Below are 17,464 nucleotides of genomic sequence, written 5' to 3' on the forward strand. Positions count from 1 at the left end.
ATTTGTAAACTATGGTTTGGGGTTTGAGATGTGCAAGTCCATCCAACTATGATTTACTCAATGAATCATGGTTGGAGAAAACATTGCTTAGGATAATGTGCAAATCCATTTGGAAATTCAGTTTGTCCTTGGTTAAGTTTGTTCTGTATCATAGAATTATCCATATTAGCTTCTTGGCTCTGACCAGGCCTCCTAATGTTCCAACTTTGTGATACGATCAGCAAAATTAAATTCTTAAGCACATAAACAAGATTAGGTCTAAAGTTCTGATGGAGTTTCATTTGATTTTCCTGATTCTGACCTACGCTGACTTTTATTGTTCTTGTGTTTCCATCAAAAACTGCAGTCCTAATCTTGAAATATATGGGGCAATCAAGTCCAAACAGGGTTTAAATTAAGAGGATGTAGTGAAAATTACCACTAAGAAAGCAGGTTTCATGCTTTCAGCATATTAGTAGAATATTAGTAGTTAGTAATTCATATTATATAAATATAATATTTATATAATATAAATATTTTTATATTTATATTTTATAAATATAAAATATAATTTATATTTATATTTTTATAAAATATAAATATTTTATATTTATATTTTATAAAATATAAAATATAATATTTTATATTTTAAAATATTATATTTTATATTTTAAAATATTATATTTTATATTTATATAAATATTTATTTATATTTATATCATTTGATTTTCCTGATTCTGACCTACGCTGACTTTTATTGTTCTTGTGTTTCCATCAAAAACTGCAGTATATTTATATTAAAATAATTTAAAATATTTTAAAATATAAAATATAATATTTTATAAAATATAAAAATATTATATTTTTATATTTATATATAATATTTATATATTTATATTATATTATATAATATTTATATATTATATAATATAATATAAATATAAAAATATAATTCATATTAGTAGTTAGTAATATTAGTAGTTAGTAACCCTAACCGTAACCCTAACAGAATCATCAGTGCTTGGAACACTTTACCTGACTCTGTGGTCTCTTCCCATAATCCCAAAAGCTTTAACCAAAAACTTTCTACTATTGACCTCACCCCATTCCTAAGAGGACCATAAGGGGCGTGCATAAGCGCACAAACGTGCCTACCGTTCCTGTCCTATTGTTTTTCTTTTTCTTTTTCTTCTTCTTATATATATATATATATATATATATATATATATATGCTTATACCTCCTAATATTCCCTCATATATATGTTTATATACTATATAATCTTTTTGTGTGATGCTTATATATATTGTTGTGACAAAATAAATAAATAAATAAAACTAGCAAACAGCACATTTTTCAACCCTAGGAATATTCTATAAGCAGATGAAAATCTCCAGCATAATTAGGCTATAGAATTCAGGAATGAAGACGAATATACATGTCCCAGGATAATGTTGCAGGATCCAGTCAAAGTGGATGTGTTACTTCTTTGTCTTCTTTCCCCTATCATATGGAAAGCTTAAAAGTGCTGGCTTTTAACTATACTTTTTAATTATAATTTTACTTATCCTTATGGACATAAACTTCTCCCTCTAAATCCTTAGATTTGGCTTGATTATATTGCAGATGTGTGCTCAGCTAAATATGGATCCCAATGGATTCCAATTCAGATAACCTTATTTCCCCCCCCCCCCCACAGTCTGCATTCTCACAAACTTAGGATGGTTTGTGATACATTTTCTAGGTTGAGACAGAACTTAAACCAGGGAAATGGAACAGGACAGCAGAAGATGCTAAACTGTTCAAACACTGACCAAGCTAAGCAAGTTGTATAGCTATGTATGGTCATCTTTGTCTGGTCTGATCAAGTGTTTCATGTGAACATAGCCAGTCGGTAGCTTGTCTGCAAAACAGTCATTGTGTCATTGCATGATATTTTCTTCCTTGCTTTCAGGCTTTGTGGTATTTTTGGGCTGGCTGCATTGGGGAACAATGTCCAAAATAAGCTGTATTTTCATCTGGACCAGCAGAGGGTCTCCTTGTGGTTTCAATGATAAAGTCCTCAATGGGAATCCAACACTAAGGATGGGGAATGCAGTTGTTTATCCACTAGTGAACATAGTTCCAGCAGCAACTGATGACTGGATGTGCCAATGTGCAAACATCTGACCCATTTTATTGTCTGCTTTATAGAGCAGGTTTCTGCTCTGAGTGTTTTCTTGGATTTTTAAAGTAATTAATTAGTTTTTGAAATTAAACTAATTTTCTGGGTATTTTAAGGCCCAAAGAAGGACATAGTAATAGCACTTTGAGCCATATCTGTGGGCATGTGAGCGTTGCCCTAGCTCAGCTCCAGCTTGCATGTGCATGCCAGCCAGCTGATTTTTGGGCCTTCCGGGCCTACCGGAAGTTGGGAAATGGGCTGTTTCAGGCCCCCGGAGGGCCTCTGGGGGTGGGGGTGGGGAAGGCTGTTTTCACTTTCCCCAGTCTCCTAGAAAGCCTCTGCAGCCTGGGGAGAGCGAAAAACGGGCCTACCGGGCCCACTAGGCCGTTGCATGCCAAAAGTGGGGAAAGCAGGGGGGGGCACGCGCACACGGGCATGCGTGACCCCCTGCGCTCCCCCCGCTTTTGGCACGGGACGGCAAAAAGGTTAGCCATCACTGACATATGCGATAGAACGCTAGCTAGGGAAACTATAATTTAAGGTCTTTCACAATAGAACAAAGAGCTCTAGCAATGGCCATAAAAATATTGGCCTGAATCCGGGCCACTTCATACGCTTAGCCCAGACTTTGGCAGAACGTTATGCTCAAGATTTCAGAGCCCTAGTACATATTCCTAAGGACCAGAAAACAAAAACACAATTCTTGCTTCCCTCCTTCTTTCCTTTGTCCTCCAAACCAATTCCAGAAGGACTGAAGAACAGCATGCTTACCAGTTCTGCATCTGGTTGGCTGATATCCTGGAGGTAAGGAATAGTGGCAAGCTCAGCCATAGCTTGATTGATCACTTGAGATTGTTCCTTGATGCGCTGCAGGCGTCCAAGGAGGCTGGCATATTGCAGTTTTTCTATCACACCTGAACATGCACAGAAGGACTCCTGGGCTCACAAGGAAAAGAAGAATGCTTAGAGGTCGAAGCTGTGGAAGTGGTCTCATTTCATCCTTTAACAACTGACATGGCCTCTTATTATAATTTTTATTTATTTATTATTTATTTATTTATTTATTAAATTTTTATACCGCCCTTCTCCCAAAGGACTCAGGGCGGTGTACAGCCAAAATAAAACACAATATATATACAATTAAAACCAAAATTTAAAATAGAGCATATTACAAAAAGGCCGATATTTAAAAATTTAAATTTAAAATTTAAAAATTTTAAACCCCAAAACAATAAAAACCCCAGTTTAAAATATTAAAAACTATTATGCCAGTCCAGCTTGAATGAATAAGTGTGTTTTTAGCTCACGGCGAAAAGTCCGAAGATCAGGCACTTGGCGTAGGCCAGGGGGAAGTTCATTCCAGAGCGTCGATGCTCCAACAGAGAAGGCCCTACTCCTGGGGGCCGCCAGCCGACACTGTTTGGCGGACGGCACCCTGAGGAGACCTTCTCTGTGGGAGCGTACGGGTCGGTGGGAGGCATAAGGTAACAGCAGGCGGTCTCGTAAGTACCCGGGTCCTAAGCCATGGAGCACTTTAAAGGTGGTGACCAAAATCTTGAAGCGCATCCGAAAGACCACAGGAAGCCAGTGCAGACTACGCAGCAGTGATGTTACATGGGAGCCACGAGCGACTCCCGTTACTACTCACGCAGCCGCATTCTGGACTAACTGTAGCCTCCGGGTGCACCTCAAGGGCAGCCCCATGTAGAGAGCATTGCAATAATCCAACCAAGACGTGACCAGAGCATGAGTGACTGTGCATAAGGCATCCCGGTCAAGGAAGGGACGCAACTGGCGGACCAAGTGAACTTGGTAAAAGGCCCTCCTGGTGACGGCCACCAGATGTTCATCAAAGGACAGCCGTCCATCCAGGAGGATGCCCAAGTTGCGAACCACCTCCTTTGGGGCCACTAACTCGCCCCCAACAGTCAGCTGCGGGTGACTGGGATTGTCAGTCAGCTGTGGGTGACTTGGAGGGATTGAGCTTGAGTCTGTTCTCCCCATCCAGACCCGTACGGCTTCCAGGCACCGGGACAGCACTTCGATAGCTTCGTTGGGGTGGTCCGGGGTGGAAAAGTACAGCTGAGTGTCGTCAGCGTACAGATGATAACTCACCCCGAAACCACTGATGACCTCGCCCAGCGACTTCATATAGATGTTGAACAGGGTAGGTGAGAGAATCGACCCCTGAGGCACCCCACAAGTGAGGCGCCTCGTGGATGACCTCTGCCCCCCTGTCAACACCGTCTGCGACCGGTCAGAGAGATAGGAGGAGAACCACCGATAAACGGTGCCTCCCACTCCCACTCCCAATCCCTCCAACCGGCGCAGCAGGATACCATGGTCGATGGTATCAAAAGCCGCTGAGAGGTCTAATAGGACCAAGGCAGAGGAACAACCCCTATCCCTGGCCCTCCAGAGGTCATCCACCAACGCTACCAAAGCCGTCTCCATGCTATAACCGGGTCGGAAGCCGGACTGGAAGCTGTCTAGATAGACAGCTTCATCCAGGTGCCGGGGAAGCTGCCATGCAACCACACTCTCACTAATCACACAGTTGACTTTCAGATAAACAGGCAAATGGAATTATTTATTTATTTATTTATTTATTCACATTTTTATACCACCCTTCTCCGAAGACTCAGGGCGGTGTACAGCAAGTAAAACGACAATAATCCAAAACCATTTAAAATATCATAACAAAGTTAAAAATCTAATTAGACTGCTGTATGCTTAAAACTATTAGGTAAAATGTAAAAGATAAAAAACCCTGTTAAGAAACCCGCTAAAAAACCCCAAATATTAAAATCAATCAATCAGGCCAGCCCCGCTTGGTGAAAAAAGAAAGTCTTGAGCTCGCGTTTAAAGGTCCTAAGATCAGGGAGAAGATGGAGTCCCACCGGCAGCTCGTTCCACAGAGCCGGGGCCCCCACCGAGAAAGCTCTTCCCCTGGGGGGGTCGCCAGCCGAATGTTTTTGATCTATAATTGTTAACTAGGGGTGAATAAGTATGGCTCCGATACATATTCTCCCAGATACTACAGGTATGCATGTTGGGGATGGGGGTGAGTTGATAGTGAACTGTAATTATAACGTGGCAAGAATGGAGAACATTATTATATTCATGGATACATTTATATTATAAAACACAGAATAACCGAGTTGGAAGGTGTTAAGTTCGGGAAGTAACGAGGCTGGAGACCAGGGTAGTGACAACAGCTCTTTAATATAGGGTGAACCCAGCAACAGGCTGGGGCAAAAACCTCTCCTTTTATACAGTTCTGTTGGAGGCTTCGACCAATCAGCAACGTGCTGATTTCCCGCTCAAATATTTAAAGGCACAACTGTTAATACATAACACTCCTCCCCTCCCAGAAAACACTTGGTCTTATTTACATATTTATTCACATGTTATTTTTCGACGTAGTCACGCAAATAACCTGGGCGTCTCCTAGTTCTTTCTGACCTGCGCGGTTCAGTTCTGGGTGGTGTTTTGAGCTGGTCGGAGGGGCTGTTTTCTCCTCCCAGCTCTTTCTCTAGGCCATCGGGCTCTGGATTATTGGCCGACTCTTTTTCTTGGCCATCCGGCCTTGGATTAATTTTGGAATTTTCCTTGCTGTTTCCCTCGGGGACCTGATGGCGTCGCTGGAACTCTGGAACCTCAGCTAAGTCTTGCGCCTCCCCCGGGTCATTGTCGGCTGTGGATTCAAAGTGGTATTGGTCATTACCTGTCTCTGTTGTTTTGGTTTGGCCAGTTAATCGTTTCCTTAACTGATCTATGTGGCGCCGCCACATTCGGTTGTCTGGTAGCTCTACCACGTACGATTTTGGCCCTGTTACTTTTGTTACTTGTCCGGCGACCCAACTCGGGCCGTCCCCATAGTTTCGGGCCCACACCCGGTCGCCTATGCTCATTTCCCTTGTTTTTTCTAGCTCCCCCTTGTAACCCTCGGGTGTGTAATGGGGGTTCAAACGGTCAAGTGGGCACCGGAGTTTTCGTCCCATTAGCAATTCGGCTGGGCTTTTTCCCGTGGCTGTGCTTGGGGTTCTGTGCTGGACGGCTAGGAAAAAGTCTATTTTTGTTTGCCAGTCACCTGGCTTGAGCCTGGACAATGCCTCCTTAGCGCTCCGGACGGAACGCTCTGCAAGGCCATTCGACGCAGGGTGGAAAGGTGCAGAGAGGGCATGTCGGATGCCTTCCTCTGCCAGGTACTCTTCAAACTGGGCTGCCGTGAATTGGGGCCCATTGTCGGACACCAGAGTGTCCGGCAACCCGTGAGTTGCGAATAGGTGGCGAGGGTTGCGATTACTGCTTCGCTGTGGTGGACTTCATAAGTATGATCTCTAACCATTTGGAAAATGCGCCCACCACCACTAGGAACGCTTTGGCCGTGAAAGGGCCAGCAAAGTCAATGTGGATTCTTGACCAAGGCCCTTGGGGCTTTTCCCATTCTCTGACTGGGGCTGTTGGGGTAGCGGTCTGACTCTTGGCAAGCTTGGCATTTCCCTACCCTCTCAGCAATCTCTGCGTCCATGAGTGGCCACCATACATAGCTTCTAGCTAACCCTTCATCCTTACGATGCCTGGGTGACCTCGTGGAGGAGGTCCAATACCTTGCCCCTTAACTTAACAGGAATTATTACACGATCACCCCATAACAGGCACCCCCCTTGAGCCGAGAGCTCATCACGTTTCTTAACAAATTCTTTGAACCGCTCGCCCGGCGCAGCGGGCCACCCTCTCTGTACCCAACCGAGTACAGTCCTTAACACAATGTCCCGGTATGATGCCCGAGCCACTTCCTTTGATGTGACTGGGCCAGAGTCCAACGAGTCAATAAGGAGGATGGGTGTCCCCGGAGTGGGGTCTTCGGTCGCCCCTGGCAGTGGGCATCGGCTCAATGCGTCTGCATGCCCCACTTCTTTCCCCGGTCGATGCTGCAGCTTGTATGAGTAAGCGGCTAAAAATATAGTCCATCGAGTCAAACGTGGCGAAAGTGCCACAGGCGTTGGCCGGTCGCCAGCCAGTAATCCCAGTAACGGTCTGTGGTCAGTCACGATTTCAAAATTCCGCCCAAAGACATACTCATGGAATTTTTTGACCCCTGATACAATGGCTAATGCTTCTTTGTCTAATTGGCTGTAGTTCCTCTCTGGGGAGGACATCGTTCTAGAGTAGAACGCTATAGGGGCTTCTGTGCCGTTTGGAAGTCTATGGCTGAGTACAGCCCCCACCCCATAAGGGGACGCATCGCAAACCAGCACTAGGGGTAGTGAGTCGTGATATTGGATGAGCAGGCTATCACTTGAGAGCAGGTTCTTTACTGCTTCAAAAGCCCTATTTTCTGACTTTCCCAAGACCAAACAGTATTTTTCCTAAGAGCCTATGCAGCGGTTCCAAGAACGGTTGCTTTGTTGATCAAAAAGACCGCGTACAAATTAACCAATCCCAGGAATGCCTGCAGCTCTGGTTTGTTTTTGGGCGCTGGAGCCTTCCTAATTGCATTAACTTTGCTCTCAGTAGGGTGAATTCCTTTCTTGTCTATCCGTAGCCCAAGAAATCGACCGATTCGACCCCTATCTGACATTTATTTGTCTTGACTTTTAATCCGCTGTCCGGAAAATGCTCAAGACCTTTCTTAACCGCTCCCCAATTCCTCCATGTTTTCCCTGAAATTAGGACATCATCAAGTAGGGAACTACCCTGGGAGCCCTTGCAGTAGTCGTTCCATCAGGTTTTGGAACAGCCCTGGTGCCACACTAACCCCAAATTGCAATCGGTGCACTTGAATGCCCCCTGTGCGCCACAATCGCTTGGGCTTCGGCTGTGCGGGCGTCTACTGGCAGTTGTTGGTAGGCTTGGGCCAAGTCTAACTTTGCAAAGACTTGCCTTGCCCCAAGGAGTGCAATAAATGTTGCACCACGGAACCGGGTACGCTTTTCTGTAAGGCTTTGTTAAGCGCCGCCTTGTAGTCAGCGCAAATTCTAATTGACCCGTCCGATTTGATGGGGTGACGATTGGCGTCTCCCACTTTGCGTGATCGACTGGCACCAAAACCCCTGATTTATGAGCTTGTCCAGCTCCTTATCAATTTTGGTTTTAGTGCAAAAGGGACTCTCCTCGCCTTAAGCCTAATGGGGCTACCTGGGGTCTAAGTTGAAGGAAATAGGGGTCCCTTGTACTTGCCCAGGCAGTCCTTGAAGACATCTTGAACTCGTTAAAGAGAATGTCTTTCAAATTGCAGTCACTTCTGTAGATGCCAGTCACTCCCATGCCCAGGGCACGAAACCAGTCTAGTCCCAACAGACTGGGCAGAGTTCCTTCGACGATCGTGATGGGCAGGGTCTTTTGTGAGGGCCGTACTCGACTCGGACGGAGGTGGTCCTCGAACAGGGATGCGATTCCCTGGTAGTCGTGGCACTCGTAGCCGCTGTGCTTGCAGATGGCGCCGCGACGGACGGCAGCGACTTCGCCAGGGTGTCCCAGGACATGATGGTGATCGCTGATCCCGTGTCCACTTCAAGCCTGCACCGTACTCCCTCGATCTTGGGCTTTGTGAAAATCTTCTTTCCACTTTGGTTGAGGCGCGCCTATAATGACAGTCGTTTGGTTAGACTTCGCGCCTTTCTTGTTTGAACCAATCGCGGGCCGCCTTTCCGGTTCCGCGCTTTGATTGGCCGATTTGAATTTTCGGCGGAAGGTTGGGCCGCTCTGCAAACCTGAGCTAAGTGTCCTTTCTTCCCACACCGCCGCATGTTGCGTCTTTAAACCTGCAGCGTTGGCGCTGATGCTGCCCTCCGCAGCTTCCGCACTCGCCACGGTCCTCAGTGTCGCGTTTCTCGGTCCGCAGACCCTTCCTCATCCTCGCCTCACCTTCGGATTCGGACTGAATCTCCTCCTGGTGTACTGGCGTTGGCTTTGCGCCGCCTTGGATTGAAGAGGCTTTGCAGAGTCTCTGCTGCTTTAGTAGACATTTCGTGTGCTCTGGCCTCGCCCAGAGCGGTGGCTAGTGTCAGGTTGCTCCTGGCTAGCAGTCGCCGCCAGAGGCGGATGTCCTTGACCTCGGATGAGTTGCTCGAGTAGCACTTCGCCTAAGTCTCGGTATCCGCAGTCCTTGGACGCCTTCTTAAAGCGGCCATGTAGTCACCGATGGACTCGCCTCCATCTGTCTACGCTTCTCAATTCAAACCGCTGCACGTATTTGGACGGCGTCGGTGCGAAATGGTTCTTCAGCAAAGTCTGCAGAGTCGGCCACGATACCGATTGTATCGGCGTTGGCTCTGCCAGGGCTTCCGCAATCTCGATTACCTCCGGCCCGCAATGGCTTAGGAAGTAAGCCCGCTTGGGGTTATCAGGGATCCCCTGTAGTTCGTTGGCTTCTAGAAAGCTTTCGAAACGGGTCATATATGTTCCCCATTTCTCCTTGCCCGGGTTGTACGGTGCGGGTGGCGTGTTTGCCATTTCCGCGTTTCTACCCTGAGTTTGCTGGGTTCGGGACTAGCGTGCTTCAGCTCGGTTCTGGTTCTCCTTAGCCTCGAGATCCCACCTTCGTCGCCAATGTTAAGTTCGGGAAGTAACGAGGCTGGAGACCAGGGTAGTGACAACAGCTCTTTAATATAGGGTGAACCCAGCAACAGGCTGGGGCAAAACCCTCTCCTTTTATACAGTTCTGCTGGAGGCTTCGTCCAATCAGCAACGTGCTGATTTCCCGCTCAAATATTTAAAGGCACAACTGTTAATACATAACAGAAGGGAAGTTGGAGGTCTTCTTATCCAACACCCAGCTCAATCAGAAGACCCTATACCAGTGATGGCTAACCTTTTTGCCTTCGTGTGCCAAAAGCGGGGGAGCGCGCGGGGGGTCACACGTGCGCGTGCCCACACCCATAATTCAATGCGGCCCACCCGCCCATGCATGCATATGTGACCCTCCACCGATCCCCCCACTTTTGGCACACGATGGCAGAGTGGGCCCGGTAGGCCCGTTTTTTTGCCCTCCCTAGGCCCCAGAGGCTTTCTTGGAGCCTGAGGAGGGCAAAAACGGCCTTCCATACCTCCCCGGAGGCCCTCTGGAGGCCAGAATGGCGCATTTGCCAACTTCCAGTGGGACCGAAAGTCACAACAATCAGGTGGCTGGCACACAGATGCGCACCGGAGCTGAGCTAGGACAACCCTTGCGTGCTCGCCAATATGGCTCCACATGCCACCTGTGGCACGAGTGCCATAGGTTCACCATCACGGCACTATGCCATTTCAGACAAATCGTCGTCCAGTCTCTTTTTAAAAGCCTCCAGTGTTGGAGTGCCCGCACCTTCTGAAGGCAAACTGTTCCACTGGTTAATTGTTCGCACTGTCAGGAAATTTCTTCTCAGTTCTAGGTTGCTTCTCTTTTGGTTCACATTGCTTCAGTTGCTTCAGTTTACACTGAAATCCTAACTTACTGAATGAAAGTTTAATTAATATGGCTTTTTATTCTGGTCCCACCCCTTTCCTTGTGCTCCCATGCTAATTTTATTTTATAATCTAGTCCTCGGCGTGCTCGTTCAAGGTCATTTACAGTCCTTAGGCCTCCAACACGGAGGTTGTAGATGAAGTGATCAAGGAAAACCAATAGATGCAATCTACATAGACTTCTGCAAAGCTTTTGACTCAGTAGTACATGACAAACTTCTCTTAAAACTAAAATACTACAGCATTTCAGGACCTCTCCACAATTGGATAAATGCCTTCCTGTTAAACAGACAACAAGTGGTCAAAATTGGCAACGCTATATCAAATCCTGTTCCTGTCAAAAGTGGCGTTCCGCAACGTAGTGTTCTTGGATCAACGCTCTTCATACTATACATAAATGATCTCTGTGACCTCATCTCAAGTCATTGTGTTCTCTTCGCTGACGACGTCAAACTATTCAATACCACTAACAATACTTCTACTCTTCAAAATGACCTTGACTTTGTTTCAGATTGGTCTAAAACTTGGCAACTTCAAATATCAACCAGCAAATGCTCAGTCTTACATATTGGTAAAAAGAACCCCAATATCAAGTACAAGCTTGATGGACATTACCTTACTGATGACCCCCTACCTGTCAAAGACCTTGGAGTTTTCATATCAAATGACCTAAATGCCAAAGCCTGCTGCAACTACATAGCAAAAAAAGCTCTAAGAGTTGTAAACTTAATTTTACGTAGCTTCTTTTCCAAAAACTCTACACTACTAACCAAAGCATACAAAACATTTGCCAGACCTATTCTTGAATACAGCTCATCCATCTGGAACCCATACCACATCTCTGACATTAATACTATCGAACGCATCCAGAAATATTTTACTAGAAGAGTTCTTCACTCCTCTGAAAACAACAAAATACCTTATACCACCAGGCTTGAAATCCTGGGTTTAGAAAACTTAGAACTCCGCCGACTCCAACATGATATGTGCTTAACACACAAAATCATCTATTGTAATATCCTTCCTGTAAAAGACTACTTCAGCTTCAATCGCAACAATACAAGAGCAAACAATAGATTTAAACTTAATGTCAACCGTTTCAAACTTGATTGCAGAAAATATGACTTTTGTAACAGAGTTGTTAACGCTTGGAACTCACTACCTGACTCTATAGTCTCTACTCAAAACCCCAAAATCTTCAACCAAAAACTGTCTACTATTGACCTCACCCCATTCCTAAGAGGACTATAAGGGGCGTGTATAAGAGCACAAAAGTGCCTACCGTTCCTGTCCTATTGTTCACTTCATTATAGTATTATATGCATACTTTTACTTATACTTTTACTTATATATACTTTTTCTCTCATGATGAATTATTGTTTATGTTGATGATTGTATATACTGTTGTGACAAAATAAAATAAAAAATAAAAAAAGTGATCTTCTATAAGAGATCACACTTCAGCCTGTATCTTGCAGCCACACATGGAATCTATTAGCTGAACTGTATTTTATGCCCAGATTTACTGCTTCTCCAGAAATTTGCTAGGCACATGCTTAAGCAAACAAGTTCAGCACTTTGTAGAAGAGTGCTAAACCATGTTAGACCACATCAGTGATCTGTCACTAGGGGAATTTGAAAAATAGCTAAAATTCTCATCCAAGGCACTTGCCCCTAGTACCTAGGTTTACTGCTAAGTCCATGCTACAGACAATGATTGATCATTTTTCCTGCTGGCAAATGACACTAAATCAGAGAGGAAACACAGCCAAGGGAATCCATTGATTGGTTCCTAAAAACTGTTGCATATTTAATACGCAACCACAGGAAGCAACAGTCTCATCACCAAAGCTGAATAAGGATCCCATACTTTAAAAGGGATATGGAAAAACTGGAGAGCTGCCAGGATGATAAGGGATATAGAAACCAAACCCTAGGGGGAATGGTTAAAGGAGACAGGGTTTTTTTAGCTTGCAAAAAAGAAAGCAGAGGGGAGACACGATAGCTGCTACAAAGATATAAAAGGGCTGTCAAGCACAAGAAAAGACATAGATCCTCCAAGACGGAGTGGCTGTGGATGCCGGCACCCCGATTCAGTCAGCTGCAGCCGCAGCTGACTGTTGGAGGCGAGTTATTGGCCCCAAAGGATAGGGTGCGCAACTTAGGTGTTCTCCTGGATGAACGGCTGTCGTTTGAAGATCATTTGACGGCCGTCTCCAGGAGGGCATTCCACCAGGTTCGCCTGGTTCGGCAGTTGCGCCCCTTCCTTGATCGGGATGCCTTGTGCACAGTCACTCATGCACTCGTTACCTCTCGCTTGGATTATTGTAATGCTCTCTACATGGGACTCCCCTTGAGGTGCACCCGGAGGCTTCAGTTAGTCCAGAATGCAGCTGCGCGGGTGATAGAGGGAGCTTCGCGTAGCTCCCGTGTAACACCGCTCCTGTGCAGACTGCACTGGCTGCCTGTGGCCTTTCGGGTGCACTTTAAGGTTTTGGTTACTACCTTTAAAGCGCTCCATGGTTTAGGGCCTGGGTACTTATGGGACCGCCTGCTGTTACCTCATGCCTCCCACCGACCCGTACGCTCTCACAGAGAGGGACTTCTCAGGGTGCTGTCCGCCAAGCAATGTTGGCTGGCGGCCCCCAGGGGAAGATCCTTCTCTGTGGGGGCTCCCACCCTCTGGAACGAACTTCCCCCGGGTTTACGCCAAATACCTGACCTTCGGACCTTCCGCCGCAAACTGAAAACACATCTATTTATTTGCGCGGGGCTGGCTTAAATTTTATTGGTTTAAAATTTTTATTATTAATTTTAAGGGTTTTTTAGTTTTATATATTTTAAAGTTTTTAGGCCACTTTATAATAAGTTTTTTAATCTGTATTTTTAATTGTATATTGTACCGTTTGTTTTTACCTTGGCTGTACACCGCCCTGAGTCCTTCGGGAGAAGGGCGGTATAAAAATCGAATAAATAATAATAATAATAATAATAATAATAATAATAAATAATAATAATAAAAATAATAATAAAAATAAAAATAAAAAAGATGTTCTTTGTTGAAACTGAGGGCAGGACAAAGATCAATGGATTAAAAAAGGAAATTTTTTTTAGAGTGGGATGTAAGGAGGAATTGGCTTATGGTAAAAGGTGATAGCTAAAGGAACTGTTAGTTTAGAACAGTGGTGGGCAACTATAGCAATTTGACGGCCTATGGACTTCAACTCCCAGAATTCCTTGCTGGCTCAGGAATTCTGGGAGTTGAAGTCCACAGGTCATCAAATTGCTGTAGCGGCCCATCCCTGGTTTACAACAATGGTGGATTCTCTCCCAAAGAAGTTTGCAAATGGGGAATGAATAGAGACCTTCTGAGGTATTTCAGTGCATTTCTGGACTGAGCAGGAAGTTGGATTAGATTTCATATAAGATCCCTTCCAATTCACACACTCCGTGATTCTTCATAGGAAGTGCACTCGATTGGCCAATAATTGTTATTAAACTGGTTACTGAATTAAAACAGACTTGGTCCTATGCTTAAATATTGTGTCTATTTTCAAAACTCACAAGTGGCAACAATAACAATAATGTATTCATGACTTTATCAAGGTACATTGCAATTTGGAAAAGCTACAGTACAGGTTGTCTTTCACTTATGACTGGTGACTTAGTGACCATTTGATGTTATGATGGCTGAATTTCCTCCCCCATCCTCCCTCCCTCCCTCCCTCCCAGTGATTACATTATCAAATTTTTAGCGCTTAGCAAACAAGTCACTTTTATGGTTGTTTGCAGCATCTCGCAGTCATGTGACCATGCTTTTCAATGGTGTTTTTTTTTGTTGGTTTCTACTAGCCAGATAAAAAGATCTTTAAATATTAAATTATGAGTTACCAATAAAGAAGAATATTTGTAGCTCAAGATTGAAATGATGGGTCCTTGGTGCTCTCTGAGCTTGGTTGTTTTCTGTTTTGGGTAATGAAACTTCTGCAAAAAAGCAAGCAAGCTCAGAGAGCACTAAGGACCCTTCAAATTATGAATTAACTGATGATATGATATTATTAGGTATGTTTAAACTAAATCAGCTAGCGGTACCTGAACACATTTGTAAGTGGACCACAAGCTTCCAGCAGAAAGAAAGCAGCAGGTGAAGCTAGGCAAAATCACATCAGATACCAGTACAATTAGCACAGGTGTCCCCCAGGGCTGTGTGTTCTCTCCAATTCTCTTCTCTATATATACCAATGACTGCATCTCAAATAATCCATCTGTTAAACTACTGAAGTTTGCAGATGATACAACAGTGATTGGTCTCATTTGAGACAACGATGAATCCACATAGAGACAGGAGGTTGAACAACTAGCCTCGTATTACAATCTGGAACCGAACACACTCGAAACCATAGAAATGGTGGTAGACTTTAGGAGAAACCCTCCCATACTACCACCTCTTACAATACAGTAAGACAACACAGTAAGACAACACAGTATCAATAGTAGAGACCTTCAAATTTCTAGATTCTATCATATCTCAAAACCTAAAATGGACACCTAATATCAAAAACGTCATCAAAAAAGCACAAAAAGAATATTCTTTCTGCACCAATTCAGGAAACTCAAACTGCCCAAGGAGCTGCTGATACAGTTCTACAGAGGAATTATTGAGTCTGTCATCTGCACCTCTGCAACTGTCTGGTTTGGTTCTGCAACCCAACAAGACAGACACAGACTTCAGCAGATAATTAGAATGGCAAAAAACAACAACAATCGCCTTCCATTGAGGACCTGTATACTGCACGGGTCAAAAAGAGAGCTGTGAAAATATTTACAGACCCCTCACATCCTGGACATAAACTGTTTCAACTCCTACCCTCAAAGCGACGCTACAGAGCACTGCACACCAGAACAACTAGACATAAGAACTGTTTTTTCCTGAATGCCATCACTCTGCTAAACAAATAATTCCCCCAACACTGTCAAACTATTGACTAAATCTGCACTACTATTAATCTTCTCATCGTTCCCATCACCCATCTCCTTCCACTTATGATTGTAACTTTGTTTCTTGTATCATTATGGTTTATATTGATATTGTTTCCTGATTGCTTATTTTTACCCTATGACTATCATTAAGTGTTGTACCTTATGATTCTTGACGAATGTATCTTGTCTTTTTATGTACACTGAGAGCATATGCACCAAAGACAAATTCCTTGTGTGCCCAATCACACTTGGCCAATAAGGTATTCTATTCTATTCTATTCTATTCTATTCTATTCTATTCTATTCTATTCTATTCTATTCTATTCTATTCTATTCTATTCTATTCTATTCTATTCTATTCAATAATAGGACGACTGCTACTGGAATGCCGTATTGTGACTTTTAACAACCAAATAATGAAGGACTGTATCTTAATATAAAGAAATGTATTGAAGCTAGGATTAATAATAGTGGCCTGATTAGAAGTTAGAATAGAGGTAGAAATAAGAAATAGGGGGAATATTAGCAGATGTAATTTTTACATAATAGATTATAAGTAGTAATTAGATGGGAAGATTAGAGGTTGAAAGATGTATGTATGCTTAATACCATTCGCATAAAAATGGAACATTGAAATATTGAATAACTACTCTAAAAAGCAATCATGTCTATCAATACTAGGATTACATACGCTTGATTAATGGAACAACTATTATTATTACTATTATTGCTGTTTGTATCAAAATGAATTGTATACCCAGAGGACACACTGTTCATATATTGATACTGATGTATATTTTAAAAAATCCAATAAAACTTAAAAAAAAAAATGAATTAACTGAACAGGTGGAGTTCACACAACGCCACAAAAAGGCCAGTCAGGATTAAAACTAACCAAACTTGGCACATTGTACAAATGCATTTGCTAAATCTGGTTAAATGTATTATATACAAAGGCAGCAAGGATCTTCTAACAGATGAACTGAAAAGTGATAAGAATATGATTTTTTCCCCCCTTAATATCTGGGCTTTCTTCATTTTTCTCTTTGAAGCTGTTTGGGTTCCTTCACTAACATGTTAGAATTGGAATGAAATGTGGTGATAGGTAGAGTTCTCTTGTCCCTTTGCAGTCAACTTTTAAGCAAAACCCTGAGGCATTGCTTCTGGCAGGATTTGAAATGCTGTATGCCAACATCTCAGACTGGGGTTTTTTTTTATTTTGTGAGAAAAGGAAGTGTTATCTAAAGGTGGCCTTGAAATAACTAGGTCAAGTCATGCAGTGAAAAAAAAAGAGAGGCAGAGGGGGAATCAAGAATGCTTAATATCTGAGAACTCAAGTAAGGAAGCATTCGGCTTTCCAGGCCTCTTTTTAACAAGCATTTAATCCCCTGTGACACCAGTGGGAGGAAGAGATTTCCAAAAAGGCAAAACTCAAATGGATTAATCAGAATCTTGGAGGACTTCACTAGGTATCTTCCAGATGATTCTTTACATCCCCTAACCAAAGTACAAATAAATTTTGCCGCCATGCTGCTTTGCTTTCATGGCCTACAAGTCGAGGCAGCTGAAGTTTGTTCTTGGTTTTTCTACTTCCAAAAACAGAAGGAACCAAATAGAAGGCAACAGCCCAGAAACCAAATTAAAAGCAAACTAAATGATGATAAAGAGATGCAGCCGGAAAACAGGCAGCATCTGAGAAAACTGATGAGAGAGAGGTGTTTTTTCCTTCCCTCGGATGGGCATGAGGGAAAAAACAGAGTCATTTCCCTCAGAGGGAGCCAAGATTGAGAAAAAGAGAAAAGTCAAGAAGAGCAGCCAGGAACAAACAAGATGAAAAGGGGAAGAAAAAGCCAAGACAGGAAAAAAAAATAGAAAATAGAAACTGAAAAAG

General features: G+C 43.6%; 1 protein-coding gene across 1 annotated transcript in view; it reads right to left on the bottom strand.

The window, feature by feature from the left end:
• SPATA16 (spermatogenesis associated 16) overlaps positions 1–17,464 on the bottom strand; it is a 249,682-nt gene that overhangs the window by 42,235 nt on the left and 189,983 nt on the right. Inside the window, exon 8 of the mRNA XM_058189000.1 lies at positions 2,914–3,078. Coding sequence (XP_058044983.1) covers positions 2,914–3,078 — 165 coding nt within the window. The remainder of the gene's footprint in view (positions 1–2,913; positions 3,079–17,464) is intronic.

This window comes from Ahaetulla prasina, chromosome 6 (genome assembly GCF_028640845.1).
Source record: "Ahaetulla prasina isolate Xishuangbanna chromosome 6, ASM2864084v1, whole genome shotgun sequence".
Lineage (NCBI taxonomy): Eukaryota > Metazoa > Chordata > Lepidosauria > Squamata > Colubridae > Ahaetulla > Ahaetulla prasina.